General features: G+C 43.7%; 1 protein-coding gene across 14 annotated transcripts in view; it reads right to left on the bottom strand.

The window, feature by feature from the left end:
• ENOX1 (ecto-NOX disulfide-thiol exchanger 1) overlaps nucleotides 1–17,692 on the bottom strand; it is a 557,584-nt gene that overhangs the window by 62,606 nt on the left and 477,286 nt on the right. For all 14 annotated transcript variants that reach the window (XM_045477335.1, XM_045477409.1, XM_045477389.1 and 11 more), the window contains one exon: nucleotides 1,724–1,831. In XM_045477335.1, the coding sequence (XP_045333291.1) occupies nucleotides 1,724–1,831 (108 nt within the window). The remainder of the gene's footprint in view (nucleotides 1–1,723; nucleotides 1,832–17,692) is intronic.

Genomic DNA, 17,692 nt, shown 5'->3' with positions numbered 1-17,692 from the left:
CGATTCCTTCCCGGTCCGATTTTCTAGCTCTGTAATGATTTTAGTTGTTCTGAATCTTCTTCATGTTCCCTGTTTAAGTAATAAGATGGAAGCGTGATGCTTCACCACTGCCTGTGCGTGCACTTTTTGCCCTCTAAAAGTGCATGCCGCAACAAGAATCAGTGCTTTCTGCGAAACTCAGAATCTGTTTTTTTATGACTGGGGTTTAGACTTCAAGTCCAAAACACGCATACCTTAGAGGTGTTGTGGGTTTGGCTCCAGAAAATTGTAATAAAGTGAGTCAACTGACTTTTTTTTTTTTTGGCTTTCCAGGGAATAAAAAGTTATGTTTTCACTATCGTCTATTAAGTGGGCAATTGCATTATGTCGAAAGAGACCATGTACGTGAAGGATCTGAGTCACGTGGAGAAAGGACAAATCCACCCCTCCCCATCCCAGCAAATCGAGGAGAGAGGGGGTCAGAACAAAACGACAAGGCTCAGAGCTATGTCTGATCAGGAGCAAATATGGACCAAAACAGCCTCTCGATGCTGATAGTCTCTTTGTAATGTAGAGGAGGAAAGCCCGGAGACTCGGAGTCTCCTGGATGGCAGGTCGCTGCGAATTTTGTCAGTAGTTTTCAGCTCAGTCTAACTTCTCCAAAATCACACAGTAGATTCAGCCTCAGTGTGCATTATTTTATCTGTACTAATCACATAATCATTAGTCTTATATTCTCCTTCAAAGCTATAAAAGCTTTTGAAGTATCCAACATCTTCACTTCCTACTCACAAATCCCTTATACTGTTAGGGGAAACTAACCAAAACTACATTTTCCTGCCCCCAAACCATGAAAAACGAAAAATCACTTGTAAAGTGACTGAGTCACAGCTGACTATTCTCCCGACGTCACTTTTTTAGATACACCACTTCTGAAGTTATTTATATTATACAAATAACCTTCTCATAAGCCACTGTGGGTGTGAAATGTAAAACAAGCTAAATTCGATCCCCCCAAAGGGTTGGGGTTACGCTATGTGATTTTCTCCCTCCCAGTTACCATTCATTACATTGCTGGCAGCAAGGAAGGCCAGAAAGAGGCAAGCATTTCAAGAGCTCTCCCGTGTAGGTGCTGGGCTTAGATTTCACTCAGATTTCACTCTGCAGCCGAGCAACCCATCTTACCCTGCTGTAAGACAATACTTTCAAATCCACTTATCAATGTCAGGCCACACTTCAGTATCAAAGAAAGCCAGGATGAAACGATCAGATTTACAAACTTCATATAAAAGGTTGGTTGCTCACTGTGGTTAGATAAGTGCCCTGATGCACAAACGGGGAAGGCTCTTTTTTTTAATGTCCCCGTGACTCAGTCGTTCTCAATTCAGATGTCTGCGTGAAAGCCATGGGTTAATGCTAAACACATTTCCCTCACTCTTATCCTTGAGAGGAAACTACCCGCTTGCTAGGGGATCGATCTGTGCCTCCGGTGGTTTAAAACTTTATCAAAATTCATTTGTCTTTTGGAATGAACTTTGACACACCGCGGGCAGGCTCAGGTGATCTCCGCAGGTGCAAGAGCGAAAACGGGTTTTAGATTCTACAGAGTGAAGCTGCCAGGGGGTTTGAGAGGGTGCAGGCCGACTGTCCCACAGACTGACTTCGGGAAAGTCTGCACAGGTGTCTGATACGAGCGACGTGCACGTCAGCGTATGCACGAAGCAGAGATGTGGCGTTCACTTACTTGTTCCTGGAGGACTTTAAGTAATGCTTGCGTGTGCGACTGCTCTTCCTTTGCTTGTTCCAATTCCGACTTCTTGTTGTTTAACTCCTCCTGGATGGTCAGCAGTTGCTGTGCGAGTAAGAGTAGTTAAGGTAAATAGAGTGATGGTCAGGAGATGGCAAGATATTAAAAATATCCATTCAAAACCTGAGAAGATTTTTTTTTATGTCTTAAAGGCTTAATCCAGACTTCAGCTAACTTTTTCTTTTTTAAAGTTTATTTATTTATTTTGAGAGAGAGAGAGAGAGAGAGAGAGAGCATGGGAGGGGCAGAGAAAGAGGGAGACAGAGAGAATTCCAAGCAGGCTCTGCACTGTCAGAACGGAGCCGGACTTGGGGCTTGAACTCACAAACCGTGAGATCGTGACCTGAGCCCAAACCAAGAGTTAGAGCTTAACTGACTGAGCCACCCAGGCGGCACGCCCCCACCACTTAGTGTAATGAGTATTGCAGGTTTTGACACATTATTAGGCCATTCGTGATACTGCTATGCAACGAAACGAATCTGTTCGAGCTATTTGCAAAGGCATCATCATAATCCTTCGAACAAACGTGCATTTGTCAACATGTAGAGAACGGTGTTAGTAGACAACATGTTTTGATAGACGAAGAAATGAACTAATCAAAAAAAAACCCTGGATCTAATCCATCAACTTATCCACTGTTTCTTCATTTTCCATAGGACAGGAAAACCGGCCTTACAGTGGCTCCTTGAAGCCACCTCACCCAGTGGCTGGGACCACAAAAGATCCTTTTACTTTCTCTGTTATGACGGTGATGTTTTATTAGATCAGCAGGACTGAAGTCCAAACTGCAATCAATATATCAGCCGAGAAAACTGCTGATATAAGCTGTCAAAACACTAAGCTATGGCCTACGCTGCTATTTTTAAGCAGGGCCACTGAAAGGATTTCTGTAAGCCTTGCCTTGAGCCTTCCTCGCCCTATCAACTGTAACTCATGTTGAGGCTTACCTTGTCTGCCAAAAGCACGGTACGGCCCGGCACTAATTCTTTGGAACAGGGCTGTATGTGACTATATACGTGGGCTGCAAAATACATTCAAGAGCTTCCAAACAGGCCGTAGCAATGGCTGTGTCTGCTCAAAGCTTCTTAACAACAAAGGACTAGTCGGGAAAGACAGAGGAGCATTTTTTCTGCTACCGAACATAACAAATGCCGCACTAATGATCTGAAATGTTAGTGCATTCCTGCCACGAAGGTGGCTGTCTCCAACATCAAGGCTGCTTCTTTGGGGCCTTGACAAGCCGGCTGTGCGGCTGCTGGCCAGCTCTTAACTATCAAGGCCTGAATAAACACTGGCGCTGGATTTCTGATGCTTAAACCCACCAACTGGAAGGATTAAATTAAGTCTTTAAAACCTAGTTTTGGGGTGTGTTGGGGAGTAGGAAGCACTCAGAAAAACACACTCTGCTTTCTCTTGGGCTGGCTTGCCCTGTTCCCTCCTTTGGCACTGGATGTAAATTCAGGAACCGACTTTCGTGCCCCCTAGCGTAAGCGGCGATATCCTTGCAATACTCTAAAAACCCTATTTCACCACCAGCCCGTATCATAACGGCACGTGAGGTAGCAGACACGTCCCACACCTGCTCCCTTAACACCTTGTGTGATTGATTTAATTGTGCATCAGTTGATTGAAACACAGAAACCGGGGAGCCCGTATTGTCCTCTGGCACCGTGACAAGTACCTGAAATGACTGCTTCCAAACATTGGGGGGTGACTCTGTTCCTTCATTGTCATTCATGACTGGCCCCAGAACAGCTCTCGGGGGATCTGGTGTTCTGACTTTCGATGACGCCCGGTGAATTTTTACATATTAGACAAGTTTCAGATCCGATCCTTAAACCTCCTTTAAAAACGAGCCAAAGGAAGGACAGGAAATCGTCTTCAAGAGTAGGCAGCTTAGGTTTGTTCCCTGCCACACTTGGGGTAGCAACGCTCAGAAACAACTCATGTCCAGTGGAAGGGTGTTGGCTACGTTAGTGATGGTGCAGCTGTTCAAGGGAAACTATGAAGCCGTTGAAAATGAAGTTGCACAAAGGTCTTTGGACAACACAGAAGAAGCTGCCAATACACTGTTCTCCCCACAAAGACTTCAGGTTACAAAAAGGTTTCATTATGGAGCCTACTTAAGATTCTCTCTCTCTCTCTCTCTCTCTCTCTCTCTCTCTCTCATCTACCCTGCCCCTGCTCACATGCGTTCTTTCTCAAAGAAATAATAATAATAAATAAAAATAAAAAATGTTAATTATATAAGTATAGCCGACCTACAATGGTATATTAGTTTTAGGTATACAACATAGTGATCTGACAAATGTGTGCATTGCTCAGAGCTGACCTCAATAAGTGTGGTCACCATCTGTCACCACACAAAATTATTACGCTATTATTGACTCTATTCCCTAGGCTGTACTTTTCCCCTCTGTGGAATCACACTTTTAAAAATAAAATGTTTTCTCTCTCATCCCCACTTCCTTTTTATATGTAGGCAACCATTTCAATGCTTTCCATCTTTGTTTGAATGTGTTTTTCTAAAATACATATTGTTGGTTTTTGAGCATGCATTTTTATGGGATGTTGTCGTATCTCTTGTTATTTACGTTTTTACTAGGGATTATTTTTTAAAGATCCATTCCTGTTAATATGTGTGTATCTCCTCTGTTGCTCCTGATGGCTGTACAACAATCTCTGAGGTACATCCACCCGGTGATACCTAATCCACTCTCCCAGAGAAAGCCACTCAGATTATCTCTAGCTCTCCTCACTCTATACAAGGTTGCAGTGGAACATGCGAGTGCATGGTAGCTTACGGACCTGCGGCAGAACTCCCTAGGCATTCAGCAGGGGAAGTGCCGCTTCCTAGGGTGTACCCAAGATGCCAATTTGCCCAAGCTGCTGTGCCGAATGTCTCTACCAGTCCACCCACCCACCAGTGGGGTACGAGAGTCCCCGTGCCCCACGGCCACACTAACGCTTAGCATTACCCACCTGGTTTTCTACTATTTGTCAGATAGTTCTAATTTTTTTTTTTTCAACGTTTATTTATTTTTGGGACAGAGAGAGACAGAGCATGAACGGGGGAGGGGCAGAGAGAGGGAGACACAGAATCGGAAACAGGCTCCAGGCTCTGAGCCATCAGCCCAGAGCCCGACGCGGGGCTCGAACTCACGGACCGCGAGATCGTGACCTGGCTGAAGTCGGACGCTTAACCGACTGCGCCACCCAGGCGCCCCTATTTGTCAGATAGTTCTAATTGTTGTCTAATCATATAAAGATTAGTCACTGGAAATATGTTTGGGTACTTCTCTAAACCCCTTGTGATTTTTAAACCTCTCATCAGATGCTTGCTGGCTGCTGAGGCTTCCATTTATACTTCGAGGGCAGTGGTTCTTAATATGGGGAACTTTTCAAAATAGGACTGATTCTTGGGCCCTCAAGAAGACCAATGAACTCAGAATATCTAGGCAATGATACGTGTAAAAAAAAAAAAAAAAAAAAAAAAAAAAAGCCTTAACAGAGAATTCTAATGTGTAACTGGGATAAAAGCCACTGTTTCTTTTAATGCTCATTTAAACCTCATTCTGCTACACTGTGACTTCCATCTAGAGTACTCCACTCAAACTATCGTCACTGAATCACTGACGCTTTTCTACTAGCCGACTAGCATGCCGGGTTCTTTTCTCCTGCTCGGTACCTTCTCCAGGTGATCTGTTCACACCCATGGCCTCAACTCCACATCTTACGTGCTTATGCCTTACGAGGGTGACTCTACAGTCTGTGCCTCATTCCTAAAACCCTGAAGTCCACCCCTCCCCTTTTATCACCTCGGGAACCTCCCTGCCTGGTCCTCTGCCTTTTCTCCCTCCCAGCCTCACTGTCATAGTTAAGGCAGCCCCTCTCCTCTCCTCTGGATCTGCTTGTCCCCTTTGTCATTCACCCTGTACTCCTCACAGAACTGACCTCCTAACAAATGAAAGTGCTCCCATGCTTAAAAAATATGGTTGGCTCAGCATTTTTTCAGAGAACTAGAACAATAATACTAAAATTTGTGTGGGACCACCAAAGACCTCAAAAAGCCATAGCGATCTTGATAAATAAGAATAAAGCTGGAGGTATCACAATTCCAGATTTCAGGATATACTACAAAGCCACAGTCATCAAAACAGAATGGTACTGGCACACACACACACACACAAAACAGACACACAGATCAATGGAATGGAACAGAGAGCCCAGAAATAAACATATGGTCATATATATGGCCAATTAATCTACAACAAAGGAGGCAAGAATATGCAATGGGAAAAGACAGTCTCTTCAATAAATGGTGTTGGGAAAACTGGACAGCTACATGCAAAAGAATGAAACTGGACCACTTTCTTACACCACACACAAAAATAAACCCAAAATGAATTAGAGACCTAAATGTGAGACCTGACACCATAAAACTCCTAGAAGGAAAGGTAGGCACTAATTTCTCTGGCATCAGCCATAGCAGTATTTTTTCTACATGTGTCTCCTAAGGCAAGAGAAACAAAAGCAAAAATAAACTATTGGGACTACACCAAAATAAAAAACTTTTGCACAGTGAAGGAGATCATTAACAAAACAAAAAAGCAGCCTACTGAGTGGGAGAAGATATTTGCAAATAACATATTTGACAAAGGGTTAACATCGACATATATAAAGAACTTCTACAACTCAACACCAAAAAATGCTGTATGCCTGAAATTAACGTAACATTGCATGTCAACTATACTTCAATAATAATAATAATTAAAAAATACTTTTGGTTCCCCAAACTCTACTGGAGAAAATCCAAAGCCCTGATCTCATCCTTCCCTGGATGTGTGAGGTCCTTTGATGTCTCTGTGACAAGATCATTACCCAGAGTTCTGCTTGGCAGGCTCCTACTCATTTTTAGGCCAACATCGAAAAGAATGTTTTTCGATGAGTACCACCCGTAGGATGACTTTATGCATTAGAAAACAGCCCCATCCAAGAGGAAGACAAGACTCCTCACTAGGGCACATAGTTTGGTGGTGATGTGGGGGCTCGACTTAATTTCCACTTGCCCATCTGGCCTGGTGCCTTTACCCAGGGCAGAAGCTGCAGGACCATATGCAGTATCCTTGGGTTCTTCTGCAGTAAAGACCTCCTTCAATCACCCGAGCAAAGTTAATTGTCCGAACTGCTACACTCCCAAAGCATTTCATACAAAAGATTACCTTTCATAGGTATCTCAACGAGACTATACCCACCAATGGCAGGGTCAGTCGTCAGGTCATCCCTGACACATAGTGTAGGTGCTGAATGAATGAATGAGTACAGAAATGAATGAATGCTTCCTCTGATTTCCCCACTGCTATGGGATTAAACCATGATCTAGTAAAACAAAACAAAACCAAAAACTGCACACACATAGACAAAAACCAAAACAACCACAATAACAAAAACTACCTGAGAATCTATCACCGTGTGATTTATTGTTCTAGACATATGGAGACATATAGATATATGGAACCTTCAGAGGAAAAGAGCAGCTCGATTTAAGACATTTTAAGACATTTTGATTCATTACTCTGGCGGTTCCAGATAGCCTTCTTAATCTAATGGGGACTATTTCTTAAAAGGCTAAGGGAATCTACTCAATGAATGTATAATTTTATAACTTCTTCCCCATCTTCCACCAGAAACAGAACAAAACCACCACCGAGGAAAAATACAATCAACATCCCGAGGCTGTTTTCTGCATTCTTCAAGATGAATGCTTTCTTTTGTTTACAAAGCATACACTCATGAGCCTAATATTTATGTATTCAAAGCAGCGGTGAGATGGTCCACAACTAGATAATTTAAGTCAGCCTTCCTGGTTCTTTTTCACTTGAAATTTATGAGACCGTATCATATCCTTTCTAGTTAGGATGTTCAAGTACTAACGTGCCTCAAGTACAGAAGTTCACAGGCAGCTAGAACTTAATCAGGAGAGTCTCTCAGTTGGACTGGCTGAGCTACAGCATAGTTTTTTTTTTTTTTTTTTTTTTAAATTTTTTTTTTCAACGTTTATTTATTTTGGGGACAGAGAGAGACAGAGCATGAACGGGGGAGGGGCAGAGAGAGAGGGAGACACAGAATCGGAAACAGGCTCCAGGCTCTGAGCCATCAGCCCAGAGCCTGACGCGGGGCTCGAACTCACGGACCGCGAGATTGTGACCTGGCTGAAGTCGGACGCTCAACCAACTGCGCCACCCAGGCGCCCCTACAGCATAGTTTTAATTCAACATTGGACAGTATGATATTAAGCAGATGCACTATTCCAATTTTTGGTGGTTACAATGGAGGTGTTCCAATTAGACAATTATCCATATGCCAATCAAGTGCAAATACTCTGGCAGACAATAACAGGTAAATACAGGCCGCACCTGACACATCTTGGTATTTCCAGGCCACTGATTTAATAGGATAATTTGTAATGCTCTTTGGGGATGTAGCCTTCAGTGCGTAATGGGTCTTTCTCTCTGACAAATTCAAAGAGCATTACAAATGTTACTTGGAGCCCCAGAATAAGTGAGGTCACATCTCCAGTTTTACAGATGGGCGAGTCGTAGGCACACAAAGGTGAAGCCACGTATCCAGGGCCACACTGTCTGGGAGAGACCTACCACTCGCACGTCTCAGTTTTCCTGCTTTAAACCGTGGTTCCTACCCTGGCAACCACACGGCACTGTCAGTTTAAAATGGAAATCAGGACATGCCAAACTTAAAATCCTCCTAGCAACGACTTCTACCTAGGCATTCGCCATTTCCACTTAAAAGCAAGCCCGGTGGCAGACACGCTTTTGTGTGCGCTTCTGTGAACTCTACAGTGGATTGAACTCTGCGTTAAAAACCGTAGCCCCTTCTTTGTCTCCTTTCCTTGAATTTTATAATTGTGCTACCAAGGTAAAGTTTTGATATGGCTAACAGGTTACAGAAGGTTAGATTCGTGCATAAAAGTCTGGAGATATTTGAACCCACAGAGGGTCATCGATTTAAATTTAAACGTGGTTTTGCTCTTTTGACTCAGTTTTAATAAATGTTGTTCCATCTCCATAACTTTGCTCTACATTAGATGCCCTACTCAGTGGGATGTGCTTTTGAAGTCAGTCAAACACCGCCTAAGGAAATGAAGTCCAGGGACTTCCAAAGGCCATGGTAGACGCGACTGTGTCTGGACCGACCAATCGGGGCAGCCGGTTTCGTATCTAGGCTACGTCTGAGGGTATCCAGCATCCCCCTGTGAGTGCCCCTTGCCTCCAACCTGATTTCCCTGTATATTTTAGTCTGCGATCTGAACCAGACCTACGGCCAGCTCTGCCAGATCCCTGGCACCTTATCCTGCCATAAGGTGCCGGGATACATGCACTAATCCTTTCTTCCTTGGTGAGTTCCTGCTACCCAAACACAGCTTACTGTTCTCTTCCCCCCCCCCCCCCCCCGTACTCTCCACACCCTCCAACTTCTCTCTCTTTTTTTTCAAAGGAGATAGAAATTTACTGACTGCGCCGCATGGGAGCAGCGGGCTGGACGGCAGCGGAGAGGCTGTCTGCCACCCTCCGCCCTCTCAATCCTGTTTTGGTTCTCACGGATTGCAGAACCACTTCGGAATGTCAGCCTTAGGTCCTGCTGATGAAGTCACCTGGGCCTGCTTTGCATCCATCTCTGTGAATCCCGGGCCAATCCCCGGTTGTTAGGGAAAGTCTGAGATGGGGAAAATCAAGTGCATATTACCATAATGCAAAAAGCAAGGCTGTGCCTAAAGGCAAACACATCTAACAGTGTTCTTGACAGAGGAGAGAAAGCTGGCTCAGGGGAAGGACAGTCATTTACCACCTGGTAGCAACAACTTTCACTTCTCTCCTTGGGAAGAAAAAAAAAAAAAAGATGGAATTGAACTAGCCTGAATTTTCTTGTCACACAAGGTGGTAAGACTCCTCAAGATCTATTCTAGTTTAAAATGTCATCTGCCTCCACCTGGGGATGAAACTGGTCTTCAATTTACGGCAAGGGACGAGGGTAACCAAGCCCGTGGCCTGTTTTATCAATCGCGGTGCCTTCCGCTCTGCCTCCAGCACGGTGACCCCTGGGGGAGAAACATCTCCGGGAGAGAGAGCTCCACCGTTCAGATGACTGATAACAGGAACACTGGATCATAGAAATGAAATTGTGCTCCGAGCCTAATATCCTATTACACCAGGCTATACATATTTAATTCCTTGGGTCTTTCCTCATAAATCAATTCCTTCAGGCCCTTAATCTCGTCAATATCTTTTCTGATATTGAATTTTAAATGCCATTCTCATTGCTAGGCAGAAAGGCAATCTCTTGCTCGTGATGGGATCAGGCGTCATTTACAGCCCAGAGATGCCTGGAGTGCTGCCCTATTCCCTGACCTGGCTGTCAAGATCCTAATGTCAGTGGGAGCCAAACAGCCCAAACAGGCCCGACTGGGCTTGCCCTCTCTCATAGGTCAAGACCATGCACCCCAGGCTCGTGACCATCAGTACGCTGGAAGCCTGAGCCGTTCCTGGGAGGCTGGTGAGAAAGCAAGTGTTTTCAAGGGTTTGGGTCCTCCAGGGGATGCCTGAGACCCTGAGGCATGAGGCGCCCTGCCGCCCCACCCAGGCCAGGATGCTCTGGCAAGGGGGCCTTTCTCAGAACCTGTGAATAAGGGTCTGATGGAAGGACACAGTGTGCACACATCTGAGCAAGATCTCGCAGGGCGTGGGCACAGGCCTTGGATTCCCTAGACCAGGGGAAGTGCATAACCGCAGAGAGCAGGGGTGTTTCCGGGTTCCCAGGGGCTGGCCCATGATGCTGGGATTTCCCTTGCTGTAGAGAAAGAGAAAAGTCCACAGATTCGTGAGAAATTTGCAAAATTTCCAAAGGGAAGCAGGAGTGATAAATATTAAGGCTTCAAGAGTGACCAAGAGGTGGGGAAACACAGGGAAACACAGACATGCGGATTTGGGGGCCTAAGTCTGCAGGCGGCGGTGGGGGGTGGCTATCAAGGGCCGAGCCCCGGGAGCCGTGTATCTCAGTGCAGGAAATAAACAGGTGCAACTGTGCAAAATGTAACAATAAAAAAACGACCTAAAGGTCCATCCATTTATTATCACTGTGGCCCAGCAATTCTACATAGAAATCAATGATAAAATACTCCCTTCTGACAAAAACTCCTTTGTTGTCCTAAAATTGCTACAGTTATTGTTAGGATTTAGTATGTATGAAATCTTCAAATGAGCACATTTTCACTACTCAGCCTTTAACGAACGTACTCTGTGCAGAGTCTCAATTGGAAAATGTCCAGTTTCTGCTCCCACTCCCAACCCTCCCTGCCCTCCCCCCACCTCACAGCGGGGTCTCTGCGGCACACACTGGCTTTAGAATCTATTGAGCCTGTTCCGGACACACTGTCTCCAATCCCATTAGGGGTACAGGCATCCCTACATTGATACAGTAGATCTGAAATCAACAAAGGTAGCACAGACTATTACAAAGACTAACAGGTAGGACCTGAGCTACTTCAGTTCATTGTACCAGATCCAGGAAAGAATTTTTATGTTTAAAATTTAAACTGTAAAACACGGTGAGAACCACGAGTGGTGTTTATTTTTGCACTAAAGTGCAACCTTTAGGTCCTATGTTAAGTATTCTTACTGAATTTTCAGTGTTTTAGAAATTGAAACGCGTTCTTTTTATTGTATTTCTTTTTTCATTTATTTTTGAGAGAGGAGGGACAAAGAGAGAGAGAGAGAGAATGTGAGTGTGAGTGGGGGAGGGTCAGAGAGAGAGGGAGAGAGACAATCCCAAGCAGGCCCCACCACTGTAAACACAGAGCCGGATAGGGGGCTTGATCTCAGGAATTGTGAGATCATGACCTGGGCCAAAATCAAGAGTTGGACGCTTAACCAACTGAGCCACCCACGTGCCCTGAAATGCATTATTTTTAAATTGTTTGCTTTAAAACTAAAGGACAAAGAAAATATTACATCAGTGGTACAACTAATAGTTTCCTGAACTATACCGTTTTCATTTGGTTTTATTAAAACTCACTTATTTACTGGACGATTATTTACATACTATTGTCTGTACCGTAATCCAAGTTCAAACTGTTAGATTAAAACAAACGAACAACCTACTGACTAGATAGTTGTGATTTTTTTTTCCCTTACACTGCACCGTTTTAATTTTTGGGGTTTTTTTTTACAGGCATAATTATATGTGAAAATCAACAGGAATGTCACTGTCTGTGTTTCCTTCCTGGTTGTTATTATTCACTTTATATTATGATTACTACTGAAAATAATTTTGTCATTTAGAGGAGGATGTTTAGGAAAGGATCTTCTCTGAGTGTCAAATTACACTAGGTTGGTCTCCAGCCCCCCCCCCCCCCCGCCCCCACCCCCGGCAGGCAGCCCAGTGCCTGGGCAGGAGAGGGAGATCATGACCCTGGCCTGCTGGGTTTGGGGGGTGAGGGGGTGGTGGGAAGGACAGGTTTCATCAGATGTGGTTTTAGAGACCATTTCTTTCACTTGAATATCCTCCTAGGAGGGACTTGTATTAAAAACAGATACTTTTTAGTTTTCTAATCCAAAGAGGTTACTGGTCATAATACCTTATATCCTGATAAAGCAACATTAGTATGAAAAACAAACATGCATATTTCCAAATACTGGTGAAAAGGCAAAAAATAAGCCACTAGTTAGCATTTCAAAGGCTAGCATGGTTAGCTTTCTTGCTGACTTGCTGTGTGGCCTGCAAAACACTTTACTGCTTCTGGTCTCCTCTTTTCTCTCACAACTGTGACATGAGGAATAATTTATGATTTGAAAAACAACGCATCAATTAATTTCCTGAATACTGAATACAGGAAAAGCCGAGGCGAAAGTGGTTTGGCAGGCCCTAAAACCTATTTTCCTTTCTTCAAATGATTTTTCTTTTTTCATAGTGTAATTTGCAGGCTCATTTCAGCTTTCTGGTTTTCACTTTCTTCACATGTTAAAGATAACCATACTCACCAGTGGGGTACTGTGGAACTAAAGAACATCCATTAAGTATGTGAGGCTCCTTGAATGGCAAAGGGCGCCAAGTTAAATCAAAGTGCTATTCTTATCTTCTTTGCAAGAGTGGAGACGCTAAGACCCAGCAAGGTCAAGTGACTTTTAGCTTACTGTGAGTGGACTGGGCGGGCCGTTCTGGGGATTAGTATTCTAAGAGAAAGGGCTGTGGTTCAGCCCCACCCCGGCCAGGCTGGTTACCCACCTTCAGCCAATTTTCAAAATGCAGGGCCAGCCAACTCGAATTAACACCATTCATGCAATTCACAAGAGAAGGCATCAAATGCTTTGCTGAAGTAGGAGTCAGTGTCAGTGATATTCTCTCCATTGCCTTTGCTGGCAATTCCACTGCAAATGATAATCCAATTTGCTGGGATTTTATTTATGCCTATCACTTTTTTTTTTCCCCAGTTATATGGGGTGGTCATCACCCCAGTCTCTGGGCACATGTACAGCTGTTAATGTAGAAATTTAAAATATTAACATGCTTTCCTGCCAGATTGGCCCATTCACTTCAAACAAGAACTTGATTGAACAGCTGGGTCTTGCACTGTGCTCTAAAGGCCAACAGAGATTTGTTCCTTCTTTGCAGGGTTTATAACCCAGTCATGGTCAGAGCTTATGGCTAGAAAACCCTTTATGGGTGACTTTTGACCAAAGTCCTGTGCCCATCTTTGGAGGTGGCTTATCCAAAGTGATCTGGGCCTCATTCAGTTTAGCTCCTGGGAAGCCAAGCCATGCTCATTCTAGATGCATTAATATCAGGTATTACCATCATCACTGACCTCCTCGATGGCAGTTTTAGGAAAGCAGCTTTGGACTTAATAGTTATGGGATAAGAACGTGTGTTCGGGTCTTGAGAGCTTTAACTTGAATCATAATGGTGAGAAAGTTGTAACGATCTAACATGTTCTGCAGAAAAATGAAGTGAGAGAACATGGCTGCAAGTTCTATCTCTGCATCAGCTCTAGATGCCTAAGGATGGGAAACTTTCTCTGCTGTGGGTCTAGAAGGCCTTCACCGCCTCTATGACTTACCACCCGATTAACCACTGAACTTGAGGGAAGCTAATTCAATGATTGCAACTTTCCCATGTCTTGTTTTTTTTTTTTTTTTTTTCAACGTTTATTTATTTTTTTGGGGACAGAGAGAGACAGAGCATGAACGGGGGAGGGGCAGAGAGAGAGGGAGACACAGAATCAGAAGCAGGCTCCAGGCTCTGAGCCATCAGCCCAGAGCCCGACGCGGGGCTCGAATTCACGGACCGCGAGATCGTGACCTGGCTGAAGTCGGACGCTTAACCGACTGCGCCACCCAGGCACCCCCCATGTCTTCCTTGTTAACACGAGTTATCATTTCTTTATAGTAGGAGACTAGGACATCTAGGGGCAGGATGAGAAGGAGGGATAGCCCTTGAACTTAGCACTTGGGATCTTTAGAAGCCACTGGGGCAAGATCTGCAAATAAAAAGGCACATTCATCTATGACAGAAGAGGTGTGAGGCGGGGGAAGGCGGCTTGCTCCCCCCAAAGTCTCCAAGTTATTTCAATACACTGAATCTGGTCTGGAAGCCCACGTGTTAGGAGTCTCATTGTAACTAGAACCTTCGGAGATCTCCAAGTTTTCCCTGTTCCCTACTCCAGGGCCAAGCCCAAGGTAGACAGCTGCAGGCACAGGGAAAAGCAGGTTCCCTCAGGGGCTTTAACCACCGCAGGTGGACCCTGTGACAGCTACTCAGCCCCTGGACTATCTCAGGTTTTCTCTGTTTCTGAACCGCAGACCATCTTTAAGGGAAGAACAGCAGTAGCAGCAGCAACAGTAAAAAGCCTCAGCAAATACTGTCACTGTGAAGGACGCCCCCTACTCTATTTTTTTTTTTTCAACGTTTATTTATTTTTGGGACAGAGAGAGACAGAGCATGAACGGGGGAGGGGCAGAGAGAGAGGGAGACACAGAATCGGAAACAGGCTCCAGGCTCTGAGCCATCAGCCCAGAGCCTGACACGGGGCTCGAACTCACGGACCGCGAGATCGGGACCTGGCTGAAGTCGGACGCTTAACCTACTGCGCCACCCAGGCGCCCCCGCCCCCTACTCTTAATACCTGGGCTGAATTCTACCTGGTAAAATAAAATGCGGCACCAGCCATCTTGCATGGACCTCAAAAGTGCAGACAGAAAAATTACCATTTTAAACCAATCTTCTCTGCTCTGGAAACATTAAATATAGGAAGCATTAAAGAAGTGAGCGGAATTACTGAGACCCTTTACAATAAATGGTGTCAGCATGGCCATGAATGATAACAGCAAAAAAGGCTCCCAAGGTATAAAAATTAACAGAAATTAGAGCTGTGGCTTTACACTTAATATCGACCTACCCTGTGAAGTGTTTCTCCAGCCTTAGCAATCCCCTCATTCAAGACCAGTGACTGCATGCGCTTTAACATTACGGGTGGAAGGAAGTCTACCCATGTACCTTTAATGACAATTTCAATCACAGGTTTTGCTGAAGTCAGCTAGACGACCCCTCCTGACAATGATGCCACAGAAAAGATCATCATCCATGATAAATGGCTAGTTAAGTGTGCATTCTAGAAACATGGGATAACACCCAGGTTAGTGTTAATGACTTTTAATTTTTCAAAAGGAAAGAATAGGGAAACCACATTTTTAGGGTCTGCTGGCAGACTTTGTGCAGTAACCATTTTTGCTTCCAGACGACAATTTGAAAATGTAAATTATGATAGAAAGCAAGTCGCACAAAGCAGTTCCTTTCTAGTCCAAGTAAGTTTGTCAAGATGAAAAAAGATCGTGTCAGGATTACTCTGGGAGAGTTAAAAAATAATCACTTGTTTTGCCACTGAGTTCACTGTGGATGATCCTCAACCAGATAAGAACGTTCTCTTTTAATGCAAGTTGTTAAAACCTTCCTTTTTCCTTTGGCTGTTTTAGTTGTAAATCACGGGTGGGTATTCTGTAGCTATTAGACTGATTATTCCAGTTTAATCCTGTTAATGGGATATGTTGCGTTAATGGCTTTCTGTAATGTTGAACTAACCTTGAATTCCTGGGGTAAATCCAATAGGGTGGTTTATAAAATACCAGATTAAGTTAGCTTTTTAAAAAGAATTTTAAATCTATGTTCCTAAGTGAGACTGACTTATAACCTCCTCCCCCCCAACTTGTTTGTTTTTTTTTTACCATCCTTGCCCCTTTTTGGTATCAAGTACCTTTGCCTTCTGAATTAGTTGCGATGTGTTTCCTTCTTTTCTATTTTCTGAAGAAGTTTATAAAAGAGAGTGTTTGGTAGAACTTGACCCTAAAGCCATTTTGGGTCTGTTGCTTTAATGTTAAGATTTTAATGATTTTTACTGATATGGTTCAGGCTTTCATTTTTTCCCGATTTAATTTTGATAAGGTATTTTTTTTTCCTCCTGGAATTTATATCACTTCAGTTTAAAATTTTATCATTTCTGATCTTCTCACATCTCTTCAATCTGCCACATATGCAGTTATACCTCGTTTTAATTTTTAGTATTGTTTATCTGGTCCTCTCTCTCTCTCTCTCTCTTTTTTTTTTTTTTTTTTGCAATCACTGTTACCAAAGATTTTCCATTTTTATTAGTCTTTTCAAATAAACAGCATTTAGCTTTGTTGATCTTCTCTATTGTATGGCTGTTTGCTATTTTAGTCATTTCTATATTTTTATCATCCTTCTTTGTGTTTATACTTTTTAGTAAGAGTTGGATGCTTACTCCTGTTTCTACGTTTCTTTCTTGTCAAAACATACATTTAAAGTGCGGGTTCCCGGGTGGCTCAGTCGGTTAAGTGTCCGACTTCAGCTCAGGTCTGATCTCACAGTTCTTGAGTTCGAGCCCCATATCAGGCTCTGTGCTGACAGCTCAGAGCCTGGAGTCTGCTTCGGATTCTGTCTCCCTCTCTCTCTGCCCCTCCCCCCTCTCATGCTCTCTCTCTCTCTCTCAAAAATAAATACACATTAAAAAAATAATAAAAAATTTTAATTTTCCTCTAGGTTCTGTTTTAGCTGCATCCCAGAAGTTATTGCTATGTTGTAATTTAACTATCAATTACTTGTGGGTATTTTAAAATTACATTTCTGATTTCATTGGATTTGTGGGTTTAGATGTGTGCCTTGAAATTTCCAAATGCATAAGACTTATTTTAGTTACCTTTAGTGACATGGACTCCTTAACGATTGTGCTGTGGTCAGAAGATGCGAGAGTGCTCCTTTGAAATTTGCAGAGATTTGCTTTAAGATGTAGCACAAGATTATTTTTTGTACGTGTTCCAGGTATATGTGAAAGGCACAGTTTTCCATTTATGTCCTATCAAACTTACGGGGGCTGAGTTCTGCGGAAAGTCTTGGTAGACTACAAACACTGGAAGGAACAGCAGCAGGAAGGGAATGGCAGAGCTGCTTAGAAAATTGTCCTTTATTTCCTGACATAGTTTAGGGTCTTTCCACTAAAGAGCGAGGTGGGCATGTTCCCTGTTGTCCTTTCAGTCTCAATTTGTCACATAATGTCACTCTCAATATTAGGAAAAACCATTAGAAAGCAATTTTAAGCACTGTACTGCCTGCTTTGGAGGCCTCTTCCCTGTGGTTTCTGATCCCTGGTTCCTTGATAAGCATGGAATGAATAAATAAGAATATCATTTCCTAGGGCCCACTAAAAGCCGTTAGAGCATTCTGGCGGTAGAAGGGTGTGGTGTGCACGGAAACATTTGTGACCACACACACACCCAGTCAGCAGGATGGAAACTCTGCACTCACTCCCCGAGCGGACATTCTCT

Source organism: Leopardus geoffroyi, chromosome A1, assembly GCF_018350155.1.
Source record: "Leopardus geoffroyi isolate Oge1 chromosome A1, O.geoffroyi_Oge1_pat1.0, whole genome shotgun sequence".
In the NCBI taxonomy this organism is placed as follows: domain Eukaryota; kingdom Metazoa; phylum Chordata; class Mammalia; order Carnivora; family Felidae; genus Leopardus; species Leopardus geoffroyi.
Note: the sequence above shows the minus strand (reverse complement) of the source record. Positions and strands in the feature narration are given on the sequence as shown.